The sequence below is a fragment of the Pseudomicrostroma glucosiphilum genome, assembly GCF_003144135.1.
Source record: "Pseudomicrostroma glucosiphilum strain MCA 4718 unplaced genomic scaffold BCV69scaffold_3, whole genome shotgun sequence".
Taxonomy (NCBI): domain Eukaryota; kingdom Fungi; phylum Basidiomycota; class Exobasidiomycetes; order Microstromatales; family Microstromataceae; genus Microstroma; species Microstroma glucosiphilum.
The window spans coordinates 1020543-1043084 of NW_020289915.1; the positions used below are offsets into that span (position 1 = coordinate 1020543).

A 22542-nucleotide genomic window follows, 5' to 3' on the forward strand; every position below is an offset into this window, starting at 1 on the left:
AAGAGTGAAAGATTACACAGGTACACATAAAACACAAAAGGCGTTATAGACATTTGCTGGCGCCAAGTGGCACTCGCCGGATTTCACCTCAGAAAGTCATGGCTTCGTTTCTTCCTTCAACCTCGTCCATCGAATCACGCTTCGCCGTTGTAACGTCAATCTTTCCCTTTACGGACTGCTGCTGATGGCTGTGTGCAGCGGCGAGCCACTCAGCCAAGGTAGGCGGTGGGCTCTGCCCGGGTCCTAATTGTGGATAACCAGAGGCAGGCGAGTCGTCTGTGCTCTGCTCCCCCTCGTGTTGGTCCCCTCCGTCATGGTTGGCTCGAAACAGACCCAAGCGCGGGAGCTGGTCATGATGAGCATCGTCCCTTCCCGATCGAGTGTATGCAGTGTGTTCAACTCCATACGCCGTAGGCCATAGTCGCTTCGTCTCGCCCGGCTCATCAGCCGCATCTTCCGAACGCAGGTCTCCACCATTCGACTTGCTCTCTTCCAAGAGACCAGTGACTCGTTCCACTTCTTCACGCAACATCCTTGCATGCTTGCCTTGCTGCTCGATGAACTCTTGCAGGGCTCGGATGTAGTCGACGGACTTGCGAAGGATGATGCCCTTGTTGGGGCGAGCTTGCGCCAAAGCAAGTGTTTCCGAATTGGCTGGTGCTGAAGCAAGGGACAGGATATCCAAAGTAGACCCTCCACCCATCTCATGTCTGCCTGCAGAGTTGAGTCGGCTGAGAATCTCCTCTGGAACTGCTACTTGTACCACCTTGGAGTTGTTGCCGCCGCCTTGACTATGAGCGATGGCGTCGAGGAGCATGGCCTCCGGAAGAAGAGATGCCAGCTCCGCAATGCGCTCGTTGATTGTATCGCGACGTCGTCGTTCGACGAGATTGTGAGATTCTCTTCGACGCTTGCGACGCTCCTGCTCGGAGCGCACCGGACGACTAGATCCGCTACCACGGCCTCGCGTCGGTTTGCGAGAAGGCATGGCGCTGTCTTCGTGGGCGTCATCATCCTCATCGACATCGTCATCATCATCATCGTCGCCGTCAAGCAGATTGTCGTCCTCTCCATCGTCGTCGTCGTCTTCTTGCACTGCTACCTTCTTCTTCTTGCTGTCCTCGATCTTGCCTGGTGCTTGAACCCTTCTAGTGTCTGACAAGCGACGAGCATTGTCAAAGCCCGGCTCGGCCGAGGAGCCTGCTTTGTTCTGCAGCGTTGGGGCATTGGGTGCGGCCACTCTGCCCCTGGAGAAGGACGCGGGCGGACTATGTGAATGAACAGTTTCACCTTCGGGTACATCCTCCAGCTTGCTCCCGCGCATACTGCCTGTCCTATTAAGGGAACGAGACGACTTTCGCTGATGACCCGGTGTTTCAGCGGTTGTCGTGGACAATGAGTTTGACGCACGAGAAGTAGCCACACCCACAGCGGGTGGCGAGGTAGAAGTGGATCGTCTGGATCCGTCCTTGCGCATGGCTGAGTCTTCGTTCAGGCGCTCGTCGCAGTCGCTCTGAGATGAGGGCTTCATAGCGGCCTCGGAAGGCGCTGTGTGACCGAGGTTTGCCAGGTTCCAGGGGAAAGCGCCGTCCTGTTGACCATCTGAACCGAACGATACCAAGGGTGATTTCTGATGACCGCTATCAGCAGGGCCCCGATTCGCCAGCGTTGTCTCCGCCTCACTCCAAGAGTTAGTCGGGCCAGTAGGTTGGAAAGGCGGGCGGACAGCGTCGGATGCCTGCAGGTGCTGTGTGTTGTCATCCTCGAGGCCGACTCCTGCGGTGCCGACATGAAGACCTCGCATACTGCTGAAGATGCCTTGCATAGAACTCGTCATCGGAAGAGAGAGTGATTGCGCAACGGCCGGGGAAAGAGAGCCATCGGCGTTGGCATCAGCAGGCCATCCATTGTGCATGCTTGAGCCTCCTGGAGTTGGAGTGGCGATGTAGCTGCCGTTCATTGGAAGACTCCAAGCAGGATGCATGGGCATGGACTGAGGCGAACCCCAGACTGGCCAGCCTGGCGGAAAGGTGCCGTACGGCAGTCCTCCGGGAGCGAAATGTCCCCAATGTGGTGGTGGATGGTGATACATCCCTGCTGGCCACGGCGAGGAGTTCCATGCCATCGTCGGGATGCCGCTGAATGTCTGAGGGCCGCTAGACATCGTTGCCGCCGCTGAAGCAGTGTCAATGTGCAAAGGAGCACTACTAGGTGAGCCTTTCTTGCCAGTGCTGCTGCCGACCTGAGCAGCAGGGCCTATGGATGTTCTTCGCGTGCGTCCTGTCTTGACCCGGGTGGCCTTGCCGACGCCACCATTGGTGGATTCTTTGGCAAGTGCATTGCGATCGGCAGAGGCAGATGCTTTGGTGTCTTTATTTGCTCCGTCGCTGCGTCCATTGGCAGAGACGGCCCTTCGACTACTGGATGCGCCGCTTGTGGAGGTCCTGCCAGTTCGAGAGTTCTCCAATATGGTAGAGACTGATTCCGGCGCCGTGGTAGACGTGTTCACGGTGACGCTGCGTTGACGTTTGGGCTTAGAGGTCGTCGTCGCCGATGATTGCTGAACTGGCTTCTCAACAGGAGCAGTGGACGATAGCCTGGGCATGGGGCTGGAAGATGAGATGACACTCGAGCTCTGCACAGAAGTCGTCTGCTCACTGCTGCTCATCGACTCGCCCGTAGAGAATGAACTCTCGGTGAACGGCGAGCCATCGAGCCGCGGCGCAGCGCGCTGGGCAGTTGCCCTACTTGAGTCAGGCGTTACTGCCAGTACGGCCGAGGCCCTGTCGATGGTTCCGGTGTGACCGATCTTGTCAGGCGTAATGGCGGAAGTGCTGCTGCCGTCCCCAGCACCTGTCCAAGGCGGCAAGCCCAGCCAATCATCTAGATGTTGAAGGCCGTCGTCCCATGGGTAGCGAGGACCTTGAGGTTGAGTCTGAGGCTGATCATTTGCTACTGAACCCCTGCTGCTCAGATCTTCCATGACAGCGTCGGCCTGGCTGTTTTCCTCACTCGGCGTGGGCAGAGCTGGCTCCTGACTACGTCTCTTGGATATCTGACATGGGAAGCAATTCCGGTCAGCTGGCCGCCACTTTGTGCTCAAGTACGAGCTGTGGTCCCTTTGGGTACTCACATCTGTGTCCACAGTCATGGTCCTCCACATCTCGTCATCCAGCAGGTAGGATGTGTCAATGTACGATGAGTTGGCGGCAGGAGAAGCAAAGGCAGGACTGATAGCGCTACCGACTGCAGCTGGCTGCTGGTTCGGAGCAAGGGTGGAAGAGATAGCAAAGCCTTGTTGCCGCTTCTTGGGCTCGCTTGAGGCAGATGCCATGATGGGAAGACCCGCACTTGAGGTATTGTTTGCGTGCCAGACTTCCGCGTTCGAGGGGACAAGTCAGGCTCAGAGCGAGTGTGAGAGGTAGGAGATAAGGAACCTCGTGGAGAGGAGATGGGCAGCTCTCGTCAAGGAGAGAAAGCGTGCCAAGCCTGAGGTGATCAAGACAATAGATGAAAGAGGTCCGAGCTGCAGGCCGGGAGCAAGGAGGCTCAGGTCAGGTACCCACGTCTACGGCAATTGTAGCCGAGCGGCTGTAAATCCGATGCCAAGTACAAGGACGAGGAAGCACCGCGAAAGGTATCGAGTGAGGGGAGAGCGACTGAGAGGACTTGAGTATGACAGGGCAAAGGTGATGCTAAGCCAGCCAAGGAGACGGACGACTAGTGGGAATAGGAGATGGCCAGAGTGGCTATGAGGCCGCGCATTTCTCGCGGAAGTGTGCTATTCCTCTTTGTCTCCCTTTGCGCTTCCTGCGTCTTGCCGCCACTTGCCATTGCTATGCACACGAGCCCTTTGGTACCCCGCAGACCTGCGCCGCCCAAGACAGAAAGAGGTGGTGCATTCATTGAAGGCAGAGGCATGGTAGCAGAGGAGGCCGGAATAACTCGGCTTCGGTCTTAGGCAGCTCTGCTTCACCCTGGACTGCCTCTGCTTCTCTGACGCTACGCCTGCCTTGTCAAAAATCTGGGGTAAGCCCCCAAAGCAAAGTGTGGGGAAGCGGAGATAGAGTGCTTCTCCGCCTCTGCGCCTCGCGTAGGTATGCGGCTGCGTTTTGCCGGGCGCACGATCACACTCTCGTCTAGTGCCTGGTAGCCCATCCTCCGAAGGCTGTGGGCCCAGCCGCCCTGTCTGCTTCTCCGTGGAGCCCCGCCATCGCCTCTGCTTCGGCAGCGCCATGACAATCAAGCCCTTACTCTCCGCAATCCATTCCTACTTCTGTCGCAGACTCACTTGAAGCCAGGCCCAGGCAACACGCCTTCGACGGACAGCAGAGAGCACAGCGTCCATTCGCCGGCCCGTTTTCCTGGGCACACGAATTGGGCGACACACAGAGCAAGCCATTCGCTTACACAACAGTCTCCGGCGTCACCCAGCAGGACTCACTTGCCGATAATGCAAAGTCTACCAGACTGCTCTGATGCTTGTAAGCAGCAAGGGTAAATCTACCTCAAGCGAGCACATCTTGGGAATATGTTCTGGGCGTGGGACAATTGGTGACTGCTCTAAAGCTCATACAACTGTGATGCTCAAGCTTCTCTGACGTGGGTGTAGGGGCTGTACAGTGGTGCACACGCCCACGGTGCGGAAGAGAAGTGAGGTGGAGTTGCCGATCATCGCGAAGATCGAAGCGTGGTTGCTGTCTGCCACACTGTCTGCTTGAGCCTTGTTGCTGTATCGCTGGGTAGCGGTGGTACCACTAAAAGCTCAATCGCCTCTACCTGCTCGTCGACTCCGCCAATTGCGATGGCCCCTGCATGCCAATACTTGCTCTTGTCCCTTGCAACCTCTGAGTTGCTTCTTCGTATGGTGGTATTCCCGATGCCACCCGACGGCCCCCACTCCGCACATGAAGGCGTGATGAAGGTGCTGTTCGGCGTCGTAACTCAGCAATTGAGCCGTCACCCTTGTCGCTGATCGGGTCGTCCCGGCTCTCGTGACAGCTTTCTTAAGGCGAGAGTATCAAGTAGGAGTATCGACGTCCTGAGATAAGGCCTATCTCTGCGCGGAGCTGCTATCTTCGTCTCGCTGACTGTCCCAGGTGCGGAGCGGCGACCCTTTCTCACTACGGACCATCCCGGCTCGAGCAAGAAACATCGGCGCTGACTTTCGACGGTGGAAGCTCTCGATCCCCAATCTTTCGTCAGGAGCGCATTGACCACACATTTCGCCATGAAAACGGCAGGAATCTTCCCGAGCGTACGCTGACTGTGAGCGCCTCTGTACGCGACAAAGGCGCTGTGGCCTACCGTCGAGCACAGAAGCCCAACCTCATCAATGTGATCCATGTCAGTCCTTCCAGCGTCTCTGAAGATGTTTGAAATTGTGCTGTGCTTGGCTTCAAGCGACAAGCGACAAGGGCGGATGGGCAAGGCAGACGTTCGTTCATGGCAGACTGTCCCTTGACAGAGAGAGACGTTGGTGCCGATAGGATGGAGCCCCTGGGGGACAAGTGGAGGAGCCAATGTCGGAACATTTTGAAATTGCCCGCCGCCTTTCCGTTGCTCGTCAGCCCCTCTTTGCCTTCAGTCTACCACCGATCATCACCGTCGGTGACGACGTAAATGGCACATGTGCCAGTGTTGTCCCCTCGAGATGGCACTAGTCCTCTCAATGAACAATGGCCGACGCTGTCAGACGCCCGCTCATTGGCTACACCCGGCAATGCGAAGAGTCACCCTACAGGCTTCTGGCAGGGGCCACCCCGGCCGACAGGAGCGACGGCCCACCCCGCCTCAAGATCGCCTGTCTCGCATCCACATCCTATCGCAAACGGAGTGAGGAATCAAGTCTCCAGACCCCCAAGCAATTGGGTTTTCCATTCTCCTGTAGCTCGCAATGGCAGCGTTTACGATGGCTTTGGCCACACGCTTGGTCCCGCCTCAATAGTTCAGCCGTATCCTTGGCACGACCCTCGACAACAGCAACACCAGCACCCACAACATGGTGGGGTCCAGGGACACAGGCCCACTACTCAAGTTCCGACAGACTTCAACACCTACGGGCAAGCTCAATTCTCTGTGCGTCCGGGTGTATCGAACCATTCGGCGCGACCTCCAGCCCCGCCATCGAACAGGAGTGTTGTACCGGTCCACAATGGTGGCCGCGCTGGCAAGAACTTGACCGCCCATGAACGAACAAGGAACAATCTCGCTCCGGCTGGCCTCACCATTGGAGGATCGCTTGGCTCCCCAACGGTGGAGTCACCTCCTACTGGGTATCTTGATGCAGAGCCTGTGAGCTCTTCAAACCCGGGTGGGGCGGATATGCCGCTGGACAGATATGCCAAGACATTCGTCCCACAATGGCTCAAAGCGGTCAACGACGATACCAACTACCAATTCATACCGCTCACAGAATCTGGTCAAAGCGGGCAGATCGATTTTGCGGCCTACGCTCAGACTGTTTGGCCCTTCAAATTGTGGGAGAAGCTTCAATCTGGAGCAGTTGACGAAGCCTTTGAAGAGGAACGACAGCTGTCTGAGACAGCAGGAGCTTGGCTGGGTGAGGGAATTGATGGGCAAGGCGAGCTACTGGAAAGCGAAGGAGAGGACGATATCGGAAGCCCCGCTCACCACGGCAAGTTCAATGCTCCAAGCATCTCTGGCGGCACAAACACAACGCTGCCTAGCCAAGATGAGCGATTTCAGTCTGAGCCCAGGACTAGCCCCACCACCGCTCCGAGCTCTATTGGAGCGCCAAAGGCGTCACGGACCTTGCTCCGTCTGAAGCCGTCCACATACCTGCAACATTGGGAATCTCTCTTGCAAGCAGAATCGATGACACGAGAGAAGGAGCTTTCGTCTCATACGGTCTTCGCCGAGAATTTGTCAATCTACTCAAGGTCGAGCGCTACCGGCTGGGACCCAGATGGTCTCTATAAAGTACGCCTACCTGGCATCAGAGAGGAGAAGCCAAAGCTCACGCCCGGAAACATGTGCCATCTTCGCGTCCTCGCAACAGGAGACGATGGCAGGGCATACGAGCACTTCGGATGGCTGCACATTGTCTTCGAAGCTCGGATCGTCACCGTCCGAGCACTGCAGGGAGAGGTCATTGTATCATGTCCTCGATTACAGCTCTTGGCGGCTACATTCCCAGGCGTGCAAGCCGCAAAGTTCAACGTCGTGTTTGTGTTCGACTCATCTCTGCTGCAAGATGAAGCTGGTTCTGTAGCAATCCTAGCTCGCACCTTGAAGAACAGAAGCAACCGCGCTGCGATCGCTTTGCGAAAATGGCTGTTCCCTTCTGCAGCGACAATGAGCACCGAGTCAGACTCTGCGCCCACCCAGTTGAACACACAGCAGGGTTCGCCTTCGCGCTCGCAACGATGGTTTGACGACAATCTGAACGCGGAGCAGAAGGCAGCTGTCACTTCGATCGTCGGCGAGGAGAACCGTATAGTCCCTTTCCTTCTGAGTGGTCCGCCTGGCACCGGCAAAACCATGACGTCCGTCGAAGCAATCTTGCAAACCCTGCAAAGAAGTTCGACGAATCGTGTCTTGGTCGTGGCGCCTTCGAATGCAGCTAGCGACGTTTTGGCGACGCGCCTCTCTGCTCATCTGGCCCCAGGTCAAATGTACCGCTTGAATGCTCCCACGAGGACATTTGCCGAAATACCGCCCAAACTCAATGCCTACACGTATGTGGACGAAGAGAAGAGAGAATTCTCTCTACCTCCATGGAAATCGTTGATGAAGGCCAAAGTCGTTGTCACAGCATGTCATGATGTCCCGATCCTCATCAACAGTCGTGCTGCGAGCAACATTGACATAGGTCGACTGCAAGCTATCTATCTGGCTGGTCTGCAGCCCGATCGAGAGACTTCTATCGAGCTTCACTGGACCCATCTGCTTGTCGATGAAGCGGCGCAGGGCACTGAGCCGGATCTTGCACCTGCTCTTGCTTGTGTCCTTCCGCACCCGAGGTGTTACGCAACACCAGCAATAATTTTGGTTGGTGACCCTGCTCAATTAGGCCCAGCCATCAAGAACGACATGTGCCGGTCTCAGGGACTGGACGTCTCTCTCTTTGAACGCCTCTCGCGGCTTCCAGTCTATGCTCAGAGTCTCGCACGCCTTAAGCGCCACGGCCGCTCTATCGTACTTTCCGGAGGTGGAAATGCTGGCCAGAGTGCAAGGCCGCATCCAGAATTCAGCGCCCACTCGGGCCATCTGATTCGGAACTATCGAGCTCGTCACCCAGCCCTCCTGCATCTCCCCTCCACCCTCTTCTACAGCGATTCTCTCGTGCCCTGCGCCCCTGCCAACGGTAGACTGATTGACCTGCTCAACAATTGGACTCAGCTACCCCGTCGGGGTGCACTTCGCGGTATGCCAATGCTTTTCGCCGATGTCAGGTCACACGAGGAATGGGTCGATGAGGGAGTCTCCTGGTGGAACGAAGGAGAGGTACAGAAAATTGTCGAAATGTGTCGCTCTCTCGTTGAGCCCGTGGGCTGCTCAACTCCGAGCACCAACAATCCTCGAAACTCCAACAACGGGCAATGCATTGTCAAGCCATCGGAAATCGCAGTCATAAGCCCATTCAGGGAACAAGTATGGCGCCTCCGTGTCGCTCTGAGAGCTGCAGGACTGGGCGACGTTGCCGTCGGCCCAGTCGAAGCATACCAGGGTCAAGAAGCTCCCATTGTTATCCTCTCTCCCGTGCGCTCTCGCTCCAGATTTTTAGCCAGCGACCGGGAGGCAGGCCAAGGATTGGTCTGTGAGGCCAAGAGACTCAACGTCGCCCTCACTCGTGCTCGAGAGCTGCTCATCGTCGTTGGCAATGCGGAGCTTCTGGGTACTCATTGCGAGTCATGGCGTAGGGTCGTTGGCCACGCTCGGCGCAACGGTTGGCTCATAGAAGCGAAGAAGACTCGAGATCCTGTTGCCTCGACACAGAAGGTGACTGTCACTGGCGAAACGGAAGCAGCGCAGGAGGACATCTCCGCACTGGAGAGTGCCGAAGCCTCTGTCTCTGCCTCCTGGTGGAGAAGAATGGCAGGATCGCTTCTTGATGATGCAAGCGATGTCACAGGATTCAATCAGGATCGACACGACAGGGTAGACGTAGACGAACCTGGCGACGGTCTGAGCCTGCTTGCGGGGCGTATGGCCACCGTCGCCTTACAGGCTGATGAAGACGATGTGGGAGACGAAGAGGACGACAGTCACGACGACACAACACAGGTACAGTGGTGAATAGATTGGTCCTCACCCTGTTTCATCCCCCGATGTCATATGTATCTGTATTCATCAATTTCTCTAGACTTGTGTCACTTGTGCAGTACGGGTATAAAGTTGTCGCAAGGACACTACATGTGAAATCTGTGCTTGGCAGGAAAACGCAAGCGTGCAAACCTCAGCCTGATCCTCGACCAATTTCGCTCTCTACCTCCTCTGCATCTGCATCTACATCCTCCACACCGCCACCCATGAGAAGTCTTCGAAGTTGCTCTTTTTGGAAAGCAGCGCTTGGGTTTGATTGCAAGACGGGATCTAGATGACCAGGCGATGGCAAGGTGTCTCTCCTCAATCCAGGCGCTGGAGAAGGGCCCATGCGTGGGCCCATTGTCGAAGATCGCGAAGGTGGCAAAGAAGTGCGTCCACTGTCACGCCCGCTTTCAGCTTCAGAAGGGTCCGGACTGGCGTTTCTCATCGTCGAGAGTGGATGCTTGGCGCGAGCTACTGCACTCGTGGGGCTCGCCAGTTGGCCGGGCGAGGGCTGGCGAGGTGGACCATTGACGCCCACTCCTCGATGGCGTGCCGGCCTATCAAGTGGAGAGGGAGACAGTCGAGAAGCCGACTTTGGTCGTTCTGGCTGCTGCTGCTGCTGCTGCTGCTGCTGTGGCTGTGGCTGCGATGTCCCCTGCTGCTGTACACGCGGAGCTTGAAGCTGGTAGTGCGATTGGAATGGACCATGATACCCGAGGTCAGAAGCGTGATCTTGGGCTGGAGAACGTGACCGGGGTGAAGGCTCTCTGCCGATGTTCTGAGCGAACCTGACGGCAGCACTACTGCCCTTTACCGTGTCTGCAGAGGACTGCTGATTCCGACCCGAGGCCTGGAAGAGTGCAGAGGGACTGGTCCTCAAGGAATGCAAGACTGGCTGTCCACGCGTATTGGTAGGGGCGTGAGGAGGAGATGGAGTGGCATCATTGGCTGAACTTGGTCCGGCGCTGGTCTCCGCATTCGATGAGGCTTCAGCGAATGGCGAACGGAAGCGAACAGGTACTGTCTCCCCGTTCCGAGGCGAGATTCCTAGGCCAGCAGAAGTCGCTTCAGGCCTTGGAGGACTGAAGCTGTTTCTTGCCCCACTGTGATCTTGCAACGAGGTGGCGATCTCCTGCACATCGGAATAGAATTGAAGACGAGTCGCTAGTCCGGCTACCCAGTCGTTGTTGTACGGATTTTCAGGATAATCTCCCTCTTCTGTACCGTTGCCGTTACTTTGGCCGATCCGATCTGTAGAGTGACCATTCCCTCTGGGCCCATGGGCCCAAGGTGCGAGGACCTGAGGTGCGGTTCTCTGATAGTGCTTTCCTGCCTCATCCCGGAATGACCAGGTCTCGGGACGATGTCGGTGTTGACCATGAGCACCATCGTGAATGCTAAGCAGGAGCTTCAATAGATAAGCTCGGCTACCATTAAATTCGAACAGAATCAGGATCGAATCGATCCGACGTTCCAGGAGGTCCCAGACATCGTTTGCATCAGGTAGAATATTGAAGCTCTGATCCCTTTGAGAAGATTGGGGCTGCGAAGTATGACGTCTCCTAGGCGCCTTGGTAGATGGACCGGCAAGTGAGGTCACACTGGATCGTCTGCCGTGACCATCAGTCTGATAAGAGCCCATGAACTCTTCAGCGGCCGTCCAATTTCCTGTCGTCGCCGCCAAATGGAGCGCAGTCTCGCCCTCTGCAAGCAACTGCTCCGAGGTCACCAGAATCGGGCCGTCAAGGCCCAGCCACAATCTCCAGAGATCCAAACGCTGACGATCAAGGTTGCAGGCTCTCAAGACTCTCTTCACCCTGACCCAGTTGATATCGACCAGCGCATCTTTGGTGAGCTCGTAGGCATCAATGGCTGCGAACATGTCTTGATAAGGCGCTTCATTGGCATCGGTAGCGCTGAAAATGGGAATCGAAGCTTGTGAGCTGCGGCGTGCAGCGTTACCTGTGCCGTCAGCGTATGGACCCTTGGACTGACGAACAGAATCAGTGGTGCCATGTCTTGAGCCGAGGGAAGCAGGGAATTGCCTTCGACCGTTGGCGTCTGATGTACGTCTGCGTGTAGGAAGTCTGAAACCATCACATTTTCTAGTCTGGTAATGCCGCTCCCTCTGGCGAAGGGCCGTAGTCTTCCAGCTCATGTCATCTTCATTGAGACGCTTCTTGACGAACTTCCAGCTAATGTAAGGGTTCCGTGCATCGATACAACCCAGAGCCAAGTCTTGACCACTCAACTGGTGGTCGAGGCTGTGCTGCAAAGCTCCTTTGGGATCAAGTATGGCAGGAAGTAGATGCTTCAATTCTCGCAACGTGCCCGTGAACTCCTTCTGATGGCGCCGTTGCCGTTTTGCCTGTGACAATTCTTTGCGGGGATCGGAGGCGTGAGAGCTATTGCGTGGATGTTCCGCCAGTCGATGTGGTGGCGAGACAGCTGAAGGGTCCGAGTCCACTGAGGCGCTTTCACCATCGGATGAGGAATCATCTTCCTCGTCGGAAGAGGTAAGACTTGATCCGGAATCCGATGTCGAGTCAGCCGCTAAAGAGGCGCCAGATGCCTTGGGGACATAGTTGCCGTTGGTATGAGCTACTTCAACGACGCCCTGTACGGGCTCTGCGGATTGGCGACTGCTGTCTCCTTTGGGAAGAGAACCTGCGGGGACGAGGCCTCGCCGTTTCCTGAGTCGAATCCAACGACGTCGTCTGACAAAAGTAGCGCCATCTGGTCGGCCGGTCCATTTGTTGCCCCTTGCTTTTATGCTTCTCTTCAGCGCCTCCACCCCATCATCTTCCCTTGTCTGCTCCTTCTGCTTCCGCTTCTCTTGCTTGCGATGTGTTGCTGCTTCAACGCCTTCCATTTCCATCTCACCGGATGCGCTTCCTTGAGGGACCCGCCCTGCCCTCTTGGCCATTTGGAATCCAATGTACCTGCTCATCTTGGAGATGGGGATGCGACCGAAGCTACCAGAGTACTGCCAGCCCGATTCATCAACATCTCCAGACATGTCAATCAGCCACTCGGGATAAACCCAGTCCCATCTAGTGTCCGGCAGCTGAGCGTTGACGATGTTGTAGGGAGAATTTTGAAATTTGCGATCCGTCCATGGCGCTGGGTCCCATTGCATCAGCACTCGAGCGCTAAACTTCGGAATGCCAAAGAAGAGAAGCCCGCGCTGATTTTCATACAAGACATCCCAGTCGTACTTTTCGCGCACTTGGTCGGGATCCTCCTCCAAGATGAGATTACCGAGAACATCGTCAAGCTCCTGATCTGGGTCAGCACCGGTCAGCTCCTCGTCGGGTGTCACCTTACATTCTTCTACCACGTGTTGCTTCCACTTCCGACGCTGGCGGGGTCGCCAAGGTCGGGGAAGTCGTGTATGAGATGGGTGTGCACCTCCTCTCTCCCCTGTGCCGGCCAAGCTGACCGAGCGGAATGTGCCTGTACGACGAGGCAAGCCAAAGGAGAATCGATCAGAAGGCTCTTGCCCAGGTGAAGTGATCGAAGAGATGGACGCCCGCCTTGGATCGAGGGCAGAACCTGGACCCGCAGTTCCCAACGATTGTAGTGGAGGCGTTTCGGATCGGGAGGCGTGCAGGGCGTACGATCCTAGCTGCGGAGAAGCATTGTCGGTGCGATTCGCACCGCGCTCCGAATCCAGGCGTTGTGCGGAGTAGCCACCGAAGGGAGTATCCCGGGTCCGTGCTGCGGCCTCTGCCAATGACTGCTGATAGCCACTTCCTGTAAAGAGAGGGTCGCCAGGCTCTTCGACTGCAGGCGAAGGTCTTTCCGAGAACGACGTTGTGCTACCGCCGAAGAACGTGGTCGATAGATCAAAAGGGGCGCCTAATGTGGGGGTCGTGGATCGACTGTCGCCTTGCTTGACCACTCTAGCGGGTGCAGGAGTGTACTTTTCCATAGCTCTACGATTGCGACTCTCGCTGCTAGCATAGGTCAGGCCCCTAGTCACTCGGTCACCCAGAGAAGTAGCTCGAACGTGTCCGAGTGTGCCCCGGCGTGCGTTTGCAGAGGGCACCATTTCTCGCTTCACTTTTCTACGTGAAGGCCCTCCCATCGCGCGTTGACCATGCTGCAGGCTGAGTTGGGCCATCGAAGCCTCATCCTCAGATGAATCATCAGCCGTGCCCCTACGAGCTGTTGCTGATCCGAGCACCTCCTCTACATCTGAGTCAGATGACGTATCATTCTCGTACAGAGCCTGCGATCTCACGTCTCTGTCGAGGGCGGAAGGATGCTGGCCTTGTCTGGGGAAGTCATCGTCGCCCTCTGGCTCATCATACATCTGCTCGCCAAGGAAAGACTCGGGTTGACTGGCGCTGCTACTGCCATCGCCGCTGTGGCGATCCATAGCTACACCAGCGCCGTCGACACCGAGGCTCAGGCCTTTCCGCACCGCAACGGGTCTTACAGCAAGACCCGTAGACGACGACGATGATGATGATGGTGGCGCATAAGGCGATGAAGTAGGTTCAGCTGAAGCTTCACTAGGCTCTTGAATGTGAAGCGTGGGTATCCGAGGGCGCGAGCGAGGCTCGTCACGCCCTTGTTGAGGAGACGTTCGAGCAGACCGCCCGACCTCTTCGTCCTGTCGCTCTTCTTCTACAGCTTTGAGCTCCTCTCCGAGGGGCGATAGTAGCCTACTTGTGCTGGCTTCCGGCGATGCCACGGACGTACTTGAGGTGTAGTGAGGACCCTGCAGAGGGCTCTTGGCGCTTTGTATTCCGGGCTTTGCACCCACGCTGGATTCACCGGCACGACTTCCCATAGCATCGGAAGTCCCTGCCGCAAGGGGAGATTGTGTTCGCGATAGCGATAGCGAAAGTCGTGACTTATCTGGGATTCTTCCAGCGGTATCTTGAGCCGCATTTCTCACGCCCATGACAGAGTATTCGGGACGTGATACAATGCCAAGTGTGACTTCTGCGGGCTCTCCCGATAGGTCAGGCGTGGAAGCATCTGGCAGGGAGAGATCCACACTCTCTGAAGATTTCCGGCGATGTTTGACGAGCAGTGAGGCGCCCGTTCCTTTCATCCACCTTCTTGTTGTATCTTTTTGCTTCTTCATCCTCTCCAGCTTGGCAAGAGCCCCCTCGGCCTCTGCATCATCAGCTCTCTTCAAGACTATCGTAGACCAGTTGACATCGTGCGCTTTCTGTTGCGAGTTTCGCTCGTCTGCGTTGTCTTCCGCGGAGCCCTGAACCGGCTCTTGCGAGAAGCCAGAGTCGTTCTCTGCATTGGCAGGCAAGTGCAGAATCCTTTGCTCGAAAGGAGTGTGAGCTCTCGAACCCGGGGCAGATCCGATGCTCCCAGAAGCCAACGGATGGACAGCTTTCGGAATCTCAGAGCTGTCGACCAGCTGAGATTGTGATCTATGGGCCCACTGCCGGTCGAGGGTGGCACTGAAATCAGGTGATCGGGCTCCAGAATGCATGGCCGAGCTCCGGTCTTGAATGCAGTTGGAAAGGGCTCGCAAAGGGGTTGGAGACCTCTATGAAGCGTCCGCGCCAAGATCAGAGATTGAGGTAGGCATCGCTCATTTCGTCTGTAGAAGATGATGGGGTGATGGTGAGATGCTCGGCAGACGACGAGGACCGTCTTGTGTTCAAGAGACCCTTGCGAAGTGTCACAGGAGGCATCATCAATGTTGACCGGACCGTGGATTAGCCGAGAACCTCATAGCCACGTTGCTCCTTCCGCTTCGCCTTCCTCCCCGCGTCACAACGGGGAAGATACCGCTGACGACATTATCGCTGACCTCGACTTGTACTGCCTACCACGAAACCAAGCCACATCGGCTCACTCACAATCGGATCAGTCCCACGATGAAGTCCGTCACGCCTCCCTGCCTCCTTCCTGCCCAACTTCAGCGGGTAGCGCAAGACCACAACGTCGGACTCGAGACGCGCGAGTTTGCTAAAGCGGCTGATTCGCAGGATCCCTTGTCTGCCCTTCGGTCACAGTATCATCTACCCCTCGCCAGCTCCGTTCACCCTGTCTCTACCTCAGCCACCCCTCCCAAGCCTCCCACACCGTCTGATGGCGAGACCTCCCTCTACCTTTGTGGTAATTCCCTGGGCCCACTAGCGAAGCGCAGCCAACAGATTGTGCTGGAAGAAGTGAATGCATGGGGCACTCATGGCGTCCTGGGCCACTTCAATCACCCCTTCGGACCGGACCGACAATGGACCAGGATGGACGACAAGGTCAATTGGCTCATGAGCGATATTGCTGGTGCAAAGCCGAGCGAAGTGGTGGCCATGAATACCCTAACGGGTAATCTCCATACGGTCCTGCAGACCTTCTACAGACCCCTCGCAAAGCGGTCATCCAAGCACAAGATCATCCATGAGCAATCACCGTTCCCTTCGGACCAATATGCTTTGGCTTCTGTGGTGCAGCTGAATGGACTCGACCCAAAGACATCGCTTGTCCCTTTGAAGCCGAGGGAGGGCACAAAGACTCTCAATACGGAAGACATTCTGCATACAATGGAGCAGGAAGCAGCTACTGGGGAGTGTTGGGGAATCTTGCTCGGAGGCATTCAGTACCTCACAGGCCAGCTGTTTGAGCTCGAACGGATCGCAGAGAAGGCACAAGAGCTAGACATTTATTGTGGTCTGGACCTTGCTCACGCCTTTGCTAATGTTCCGCTAGCACTGCATGATTGGGGTGTAGACTTTGCTGTGTGGTGTACCTACAAGTATGGCTCTTCCGGTCCAGGAGGAATCGCCGGCCTCTTCATTCACGAGAAGTGGGGCGGATCGCCAACCTTCTCCACCGAAGATCCGGATCCATCGCCTTTGCTCCGGCCGGCAGGTTGGTGGGGCCACAAGCGCTCTACTCGTTTCGCCATGCCGTCCGAGTTTGATCCAACGGTCGGAGCTGCTGGGTGGCAAGTGTCTAACCCGAGCACGTTAGATATGGCGGTGCTGAGAGGCTCTCTCGAGACGCTGTCACTTGCTGTAGAGCTGTCACCTCTGGGTGCGAGCGATCATGCAAAAGTGGTAGGCACTCAGCCTTGGGCAAAGGAGCAGGAGGCCAAGACGACTGTTGGCTCTGGGTCCATTATGCCGGTGTTGAGGGCGAGGTCTCTGCAACTGACTGGATACCTCGAGTACCTCCTGTTTCATTCTACCAGGTATGCACCTGTCTTCAAAAAGGCTGGGATGCACTTGATCACTCCGAGTGACCCACATCAGAGAGGGTCACAGTTGTCCATCCGGATTCCGAATCAAGCCACGACCACTAGCGATGGTCCCGGTCCCTCTTCTCAGAAGTCAGCCAATGCAAGCGAGGCTCAGACAGACGACGACGGCGTCCCACCGCCGCTTTCGTCTGAAACGCTCATTTCGCGTATTCAGACGTATGCTGAAGAGCACTTTTCTCTCATCGCGGATATTCGTAACCCTGATGTGATTCGCTTTGCCCCACTGGCGCAGTATAGCTCCTTCGAAGACGTGTGGAGGGCAGTGGACGCTTTTGAGAAGAGTGTGATTGCCGTCTGCGGGCTGAATGATGATTAGGAAGAGTGTCACTTCTGCCCGTGTATGAGCGTAATACAATTGTATTGCAATGTGATGCGAAGCACCCTTGTGATTGAGCCTGTTGTATTCACGCGTGCCGGGCGCGTCTTGTAGTCCGAGGCCGAGCCCCCCCAGTAGCCTGCGCTGCGTATCTCAGGTACAACGAGGCAAAGTGTCTGTCTGGCTGCATCTGGTGAAGAGCAAGGTGCTGCCTTTGCCAGATGAGATGTGATCGCCTTGAGCAACTGTTGGCAGGATGAGGCCCCACATGGCACACCTTGAAGAGTCTAGACGCCGTGGCGATGAGGACGAGGTGCCTCGACAGTGGTGCGCCTTTGCCTGGGCGTTTTTTTCCTCGAGACCAACAGTGCCTTGCGTCGCGCTACGCGGAGGCTTGGCTGCTCGGCCTGATTGGCTGACCGACTGAGTGGGCCAGTGCCGCGTGTGTGTGTCCGTGTGTGTGTGCGCTTTCGCCCGGCAGTGAGCCATCGCGCTCCCAGGCAGGCAGGCGAGCCTCCCTCCCCCCCCCCAAGCCAACCCCCCCTTTCCAGAATCTCAAACCTACATTCAGATCACCACGCCTCCCCTCATCAAGCTCAAGGGCATTCATCCCGCTGTCTTGCAAGTCATTCCCGATACAAGGCCAGGAAACGAAGACCCAACCTCATCGTCTCCCTTGCCCTTCGCGTCACGTACTGGCTCCAAGTTCTCTGGGCCTCTACCTCTGCTTCCACATTCACTCGATACCCTCCACGACGCGACTTGCCTCTCTTCTTGGCCTTGCACACGACGATCACGACGACTACGAAGCTCCGTACGATTCACAGCTGCTGATCCACTTCATCGCCAGCTCCATCTCCCCATTCTCTCCCGGCCACTTCTGAGCTCTGGCTAGCTCACGTTGTCATCCCCACATTCTCGGCTAGAAACCTACAGAAACAGGTGCGCGCCCGTAGGCGAGGATTCCTGTCTCCTCCATTATCATCTCCCTCTACGTCCGAGGTGCCCCTGTCTTTACCCAAATCACCCTTTCTGGAGAATCTCTGCTCCCTCGAGCATCTCGCAGACACCTCGTGGTTGCCTTTACTTGCATCGCTCTGACGCACACACCAGCTTGCTTCGCCATCTGCCACGCTCGCTCAAGCACTTCCGGCAAAAGTCTGCCACAAGGCGTAAAGCTGCTACCAAGTCCACACCTGACCTCCGACTCTATACAGTCCGACACCTTTTGCTTTGCCTCGCCACAATAACCCCGCGCTTCAGACATAGAACGCCCAGCGGCACGTTGGCGGCAGAGCCAGTCTAGCTGCCCACGATGGCTCCCTCTAGAAATGCCACCTGGGGCAAGTCCTTTGTGCGGAAACCCGGAGGCGCCAACTCGGGAGTGGGTAGGGACACCTCGATACCGATCCGGACAGAGGCGCCTCCGCCGCTACGGCAGCCTACCAGAATGCAGAGGTCCAAGACGCTGACCAGGCCGGAACGGCAACATCCCCAAGTACCCCTCATCAATCCACAATCATCATCAGCAGCAAGTACAAGCGAGCCCGGGTCGCCCACCTGGAGGATATTCTCCAAGGTTCTGACATTCTGGGCCCTGTCCCCATGTCTGAGTGCTTGCGGCATGAGGGACAAGGCGACGCAGCAGGCATGGAGAGAAAAGTGAGAGTCGGATGAGGCTGGTAGGGGCTTTGTAAATGCGAACGTTGAGAATACTGACCATTCCATTCGTCTTTGCTCTTTACCTTCTCCTCGTACCAGAGTCACGCTAGTCAGCCTTGCACTGACGCTCGGAGGAATAGTAGGATTCGTGACCATTGCACTGAACAAGGTCCTATGCCCGAGTACCGCAACGGCGAGTACCCGGTCATTTGCCAGCATCGGGTCAGGGTCAGGGACACTGGGGATCGATGGGTGGAATTTCGACATCAGCGCCGCCAAGCTCCCGGACTCCGCCCAGGTTGGAGTGGACCTCTGGACCATGGCAGATACAGTTTCCGGGTATGATGTCACTACTCTCTTCAACCGGACGGTCAAGAACGATTATCCGGCTTGCCAAAATCAAACGGGAGCCTACGCGACCAGCACCACATGCGATATGTCGACTGCTACGCTGACCAAGTGCGCTCTAGGCTACCTCAATACGACAAATCTCGCCACTCTTGGTATGACGAACCTAACAAGACGGGTTGGCTATGGCTGGGAGGATCTCAAGAATTCAACCTTCGCCAATTATCTAGTCATTGAGGGTCATGTTCTCAATATGAACCCGTATCTGCTTGCCAATCCAAAGGCTATTGCAAACGATTCGGTAGATCTCGCAATCAGAAGTCAGCTGCAAAACTTCACAGACAGCGGAGCCCGCGATGCAACCAGGTACTTCTACACCAGTTCCGCCACCAAGAACGCGATTCCGTGTATGATGGAAAAGTACATGGCTGGCAGCATAGACAAGATAACACCAGGCTGCTTCGTCTCCGACATGTTCCTCTACGTATCCCTCTTGGCCATTTTGGGCGTGGTTATGATCCGCTTCTTCATGGCGCTGTATTTCTCTTGGTTCCTCGCGGACAGGATGTCCTCTGCTCCGCGGGATGACGGCCAGAAGAAGGTGCCCCTCAACGTCCTGCCTCAGGATGCGGCGACTGCAGTCAATGCTTCCGGGGCCGCTCCCTGGGCAGGCAGGGACCGAGGAGTTGCCGCCTTCAACAAGCAACTCACACCCATAGCCAAGAGAGCCTGGTCAGATGCGGCTTCTTCAAGCCCTTCTGTGAATACAGTCCTGACTGCCGAGACGATCGGTATCGAGCCGTGGATCATCAGTCTGGTCACGTGTTATTCAGAGAACGAGGAAGGAATTGGAACAACACTCACGTCGCTCGCAGACAGCGACTATCCGGATCACAAGAAGCTTCTCTTCGTTGTTGCGGACGGCATGGTCACGGGTCATGGAGAGTCACAATCCACACCTGACACCTGCGTGGGGCTTCTTGATGCTGATACTCGCTTCGGTACACCAATGCCCATGAGTTTTGTCGCAGTTGCACAAGGAGCCAAAGCTCACAACATGGCCATGGTCTACGCTGGACACTACGCGCGTGCCTCGGGCGGCCGCAGGGTGCCAATGGTGGTGATCGTCAAGTGTGGTACACCCGAAGAGGCAGGCGAGGGGAAGCCTGGCAACAGAGGCAAGCGAGACTCTCAGATGATTCTCATGAACTTCCTCCAGCGGGTGACCTACAACGATCGCATGACGCCTCTAGACTTCGACCTCTTCCGCAAGATTCAGGCACTCATGGGTGTCACTCCTGACTTCTTTGAGCTAGTCTTGATGGTGGATGCCGATACCAAGGTGTATCCTGCAGGCATGCGGAAGCTGTCAAATGCGATGATGAGGGACCACATGGTCATGGGAGCTTGCGGTGAGACTCGTATCTCAAACAAGACGGCTAGCTGGGTGACTGCGATCCAGGTCTACGAGTACTTTATCAGTCATCACCTCGTCAAAGCCTTCGAGTCTGTCTTTGGTGGTGTGACCTGCTTGCCAGGCTGCTTCTCGATGTACAGAATCAAGGCAAGAAAGCCATCAGATGACGACTGGGTACCTATCCTTGTCAAGCCCGAGATCACGAGGGAGTACTCGCAGTCGACTGTGTCGACGCTGCATCAGAAGAATCTGCTACTGCTGGGAGAGGACCGATTCCTGACTACCACTCTCCTGAGAACGTTCCCCAATCGCAAGATGATCTTTGTGCCGCAAGCTCGGTGCCGTACAGAGGTGCCCCACACATTCAAGATGCTCCTGTCACAGCGACGAAGGTGGATCAACTCTACGATTCACAACCTCATGGAGCTCGTGCTAGTCAGGGATCTCTGCGGGACTTTCTGCTTCTCGATGCAATTCGTCATCTTCATGGATCTGGTCGGAACTCTGGTCCTACCCGTAGCTATCTGCTTGACGTATACTCTCATTGTGTCCTACTGCCTCAACCCACCCAAGAACTTCTCCGAGGCTATCCCGTTGATGCTGCTTATCGCCGTCATTGGTCTACCAGCCTTCCTGATCCTACTCGCAACAAGAAAGGTCGTCTACGTCATGTGGATGGGAATCTACCTCGTCTTCCTGCCGGTCTGGAACTTTATTCTCCCGACGTATGCCTTTTGGCACTTTGACGACTTTTCCTGGGGTGAGACGCGGAAAGTTGCAGGTGAAGGAAAGGGAGAAGGCGGGCATGGAGGTGGTGAGGGAGACAGCGTCTTTGCCGCTGCCAGTGTTCCCTTGCGAAAGTGGGAAGATTGGGAGCGCAGTCGGCAGAACAGGCAGAAGCGGGCTGAGAAGCGGAGACGTGAGATGGAAGCCCAATTCGGTGGCAAATTCTGGAACGACCAACAAGACCTGCGATCACAAGGATCTCACTCCCCTGATGGAGACTACACTGGCGCGCCCCGCACTCGTCATCCTCACTTCAGAGAGTCTGACACCTGGTCAGAGACGACTGAAGAGGATGTGTGGGGTGCTCATGTGGGAGTGTACGAGGAAGCGGCTCCGCCCCCTACTCAAGTGATCCGCCATACGATGATCATTGATGGAGACGGAACAGCAGATGTGCTAGCGGCAGGAGAGCTCGAGGCCATGTTGGAAAAGGAAGAGTTCGTCGCCGGAGAGGCAGGAGCCGGAGCTGCACCTCAGGGACAATGGAAGCCAGGAGGCGATCGTCTACAGCCCGTGCCACGAACCCTCTCTCTACGCTCTCAACCTCTCGCACCCAGTCGAGCACAGGCTCGCCGGTCCCAGCGGCAATCCAAGAACCCTCGACCGCCGATGCCCAATGGTCTTGGTGGAGATCCAGGATATCGTGCACCAGGAGCAAACGGCGCGACGTTCATCCCCGCAGGAGGAGGAGGAGGAGTCAATGCCCGTGCACCACCCTATCGCAATGGTTCCAGTCCAGCACCAGGCAGCTATGATCCTCTACGACATCCAAATGGTCGCAGTAGCCCTGCTGCAGTCATGGGCTATGGGATGAATGCCAGCACGACCAACTTCGAAGCAAGCAGGGAAGACGTCTCTCTCCTACGGGGAAACATTTCCCCTCAACCACCCTCAATAGGAGGACCTGTAGGCAACGGTGGTGGCGGTGGCGGTGGTGGTGGATATCAGCTACACGACCTAGGCCCAGGACCGGCAGTTGCGACGGGAGCTTCCCGCACTAGGATGATGCACGGAGCGCCAGTTGGGGCGGATGGACAGCAGCAGCAGCACGCTCGGCAGCGCTCTAGCGGAGGAGGCCACGTTGGGTTTGCTACGGGCTCGGGCCCGCCTGGTGGCGGTGGTGCCGCTGGAGGCGGACCTGGGAGGGGAGGCAATAGGAGCGCGTTTGGGAGGAGATTGTAGAAGGGGAAAAGGTCGGACAGGTGAAAAGAGGGAGAGAGGGGAAGCTAGGAAGGAAGAAGCTTCAGCAGCTTGGAAAAGAGGAATCATTTCTCACTTGATCGATTCGGTTCAGTCCAGTCCAGTCCAGTGAACTTCAGTTCAGTTCAGTCCAGAGTTCAGTTTCTTTTTTTATTCCAATCCCGGGTCTTCACTTGTATTCAGCACACACACACACACACAAACACACCACAACGCTCACATTCACACACAGACATATTGGCTATGAACGCACACACGCACGCACGCACGCACGCACGCATGAGCTCCACATCTCAG

General features: G+C 56.3%; 5 protein-coding genes across 5 annotated transcripts; 3 read left to right on the top strand and 2 right to left on the bottom strand.

The window, feature by feature from the left end:
- Window position 1: 1 nt before the first annotated feature.
- Window positions 2–3557, bottom strand: BCV69DRAFT_144804 (hypothetical protein). The gene is made up of 2 exons (XM_025489317.1): window positions 3134–3557; window positions 2–3055 (listed from the first exon to the last, which is right to left on the bottom strand). Exons 1-2 carry the CDS (start codon window positions 3332–3334, stop codon window positions 89–91), a joined length of 3168 nt encoding a protein of 1055 aa, XP_025349631.1. The 5' UTR covers window positions 3335–3557; the 3' UTR covers window positions 2–88.
- Window positions 3558–7896: 4339 nt separating this feature from the next.
- On the top strand, window positions 7897–8859 carry BCV69DRAFT_235814 (hypothetical protein; the record flags this gene model as incomplete). The annotated part of the gene is made up of 2 exons (XM_025489911.1): window positions 7897–8173; window positions 8210–8859. Coding segments are annotated over 2 exons (927 nt in total), but the record flags the coding sequence as incomplete, so codon positions are not given.
- Window positions 8860–9421: 562 nt separating this feature from the next.
- On the bottom strand, window positions 9422–14740 carry BCV69DRAFT_276399 (hypothetical protein; the record flags this gene model as incomplete). Its single annotated transcript, XM_025491109.1, has 1 exon — window positions 9422–14740. One exon carries the CDS (start codon window positions 14738–14740, stop codon window positions 9422–9424), a length of 5319 nt encoding a protein of 1772 aa, XP_025349633.1.
- A 323-nt stretch (window positions 14741–15063) lies between these two features.
- On the top strand, window positions 15064–16901 carry BCV69DRAFT_281466 (kynureninase). Its single transcript, XM_025491996.1, has one exon. The coding sequence runs from the start codon at window positions 15132–15134 to the stop codon at window positions 16830–16832; it is 1701 nt and encodes a 566-aa protein (XP_025349634.1). The 5' UTR covers window positions 15064–15131; the 3' UTR covers window positions 16833–16901.
- Window positions 16902–18147: 1246 nt separating this feature from the next.
- Window positions 18148–22477, top strand: BCV69DRAFT_267874 (hypothetical protein; the record flags this gene model as incomplete). Its single annotated transcript, XM_025490844.1, has 2 exons — window positions 18148–18494; window positions 18594–22477. 2 exons carry the CDS (start codon window positions 18148–18150, stop codon window positions 22225–22227), a joined length of 3981 nt encoding a protein of 1326 aa, XP_025349635.1. The 3' UTR covers window positions 22228–22477.
- Window positions 22478–22542: the final 65 nt, after the last annotated feature.

Excerpts from the sequence above, each read along its gene's own strand:
- BCV69DRAFT_144804 (XM_025489317.1), bottom strand. The coding sequence starts at position 3,334 with ATGGCATCTGCCTCAAGCGAGCCCAAGAAGCGGCAACAAGGCTTTGCT. Across the intron at positions 3,056-3,133 it reads CCATGACTGTGGACACAGAT|ATATCCAAGAGACGTAGTCA; the intron begins GTGAGTACCCAA and ends TTCCCATGTCAG.
- BCV69DRAFT_281466 (XM_025491996.1), top strand. The coding sequence starts at position 15,132 with ATGAAGTCCGTCACGCCTCCCTGCCTCCTTCCTGCCCAACTTCAGCGG.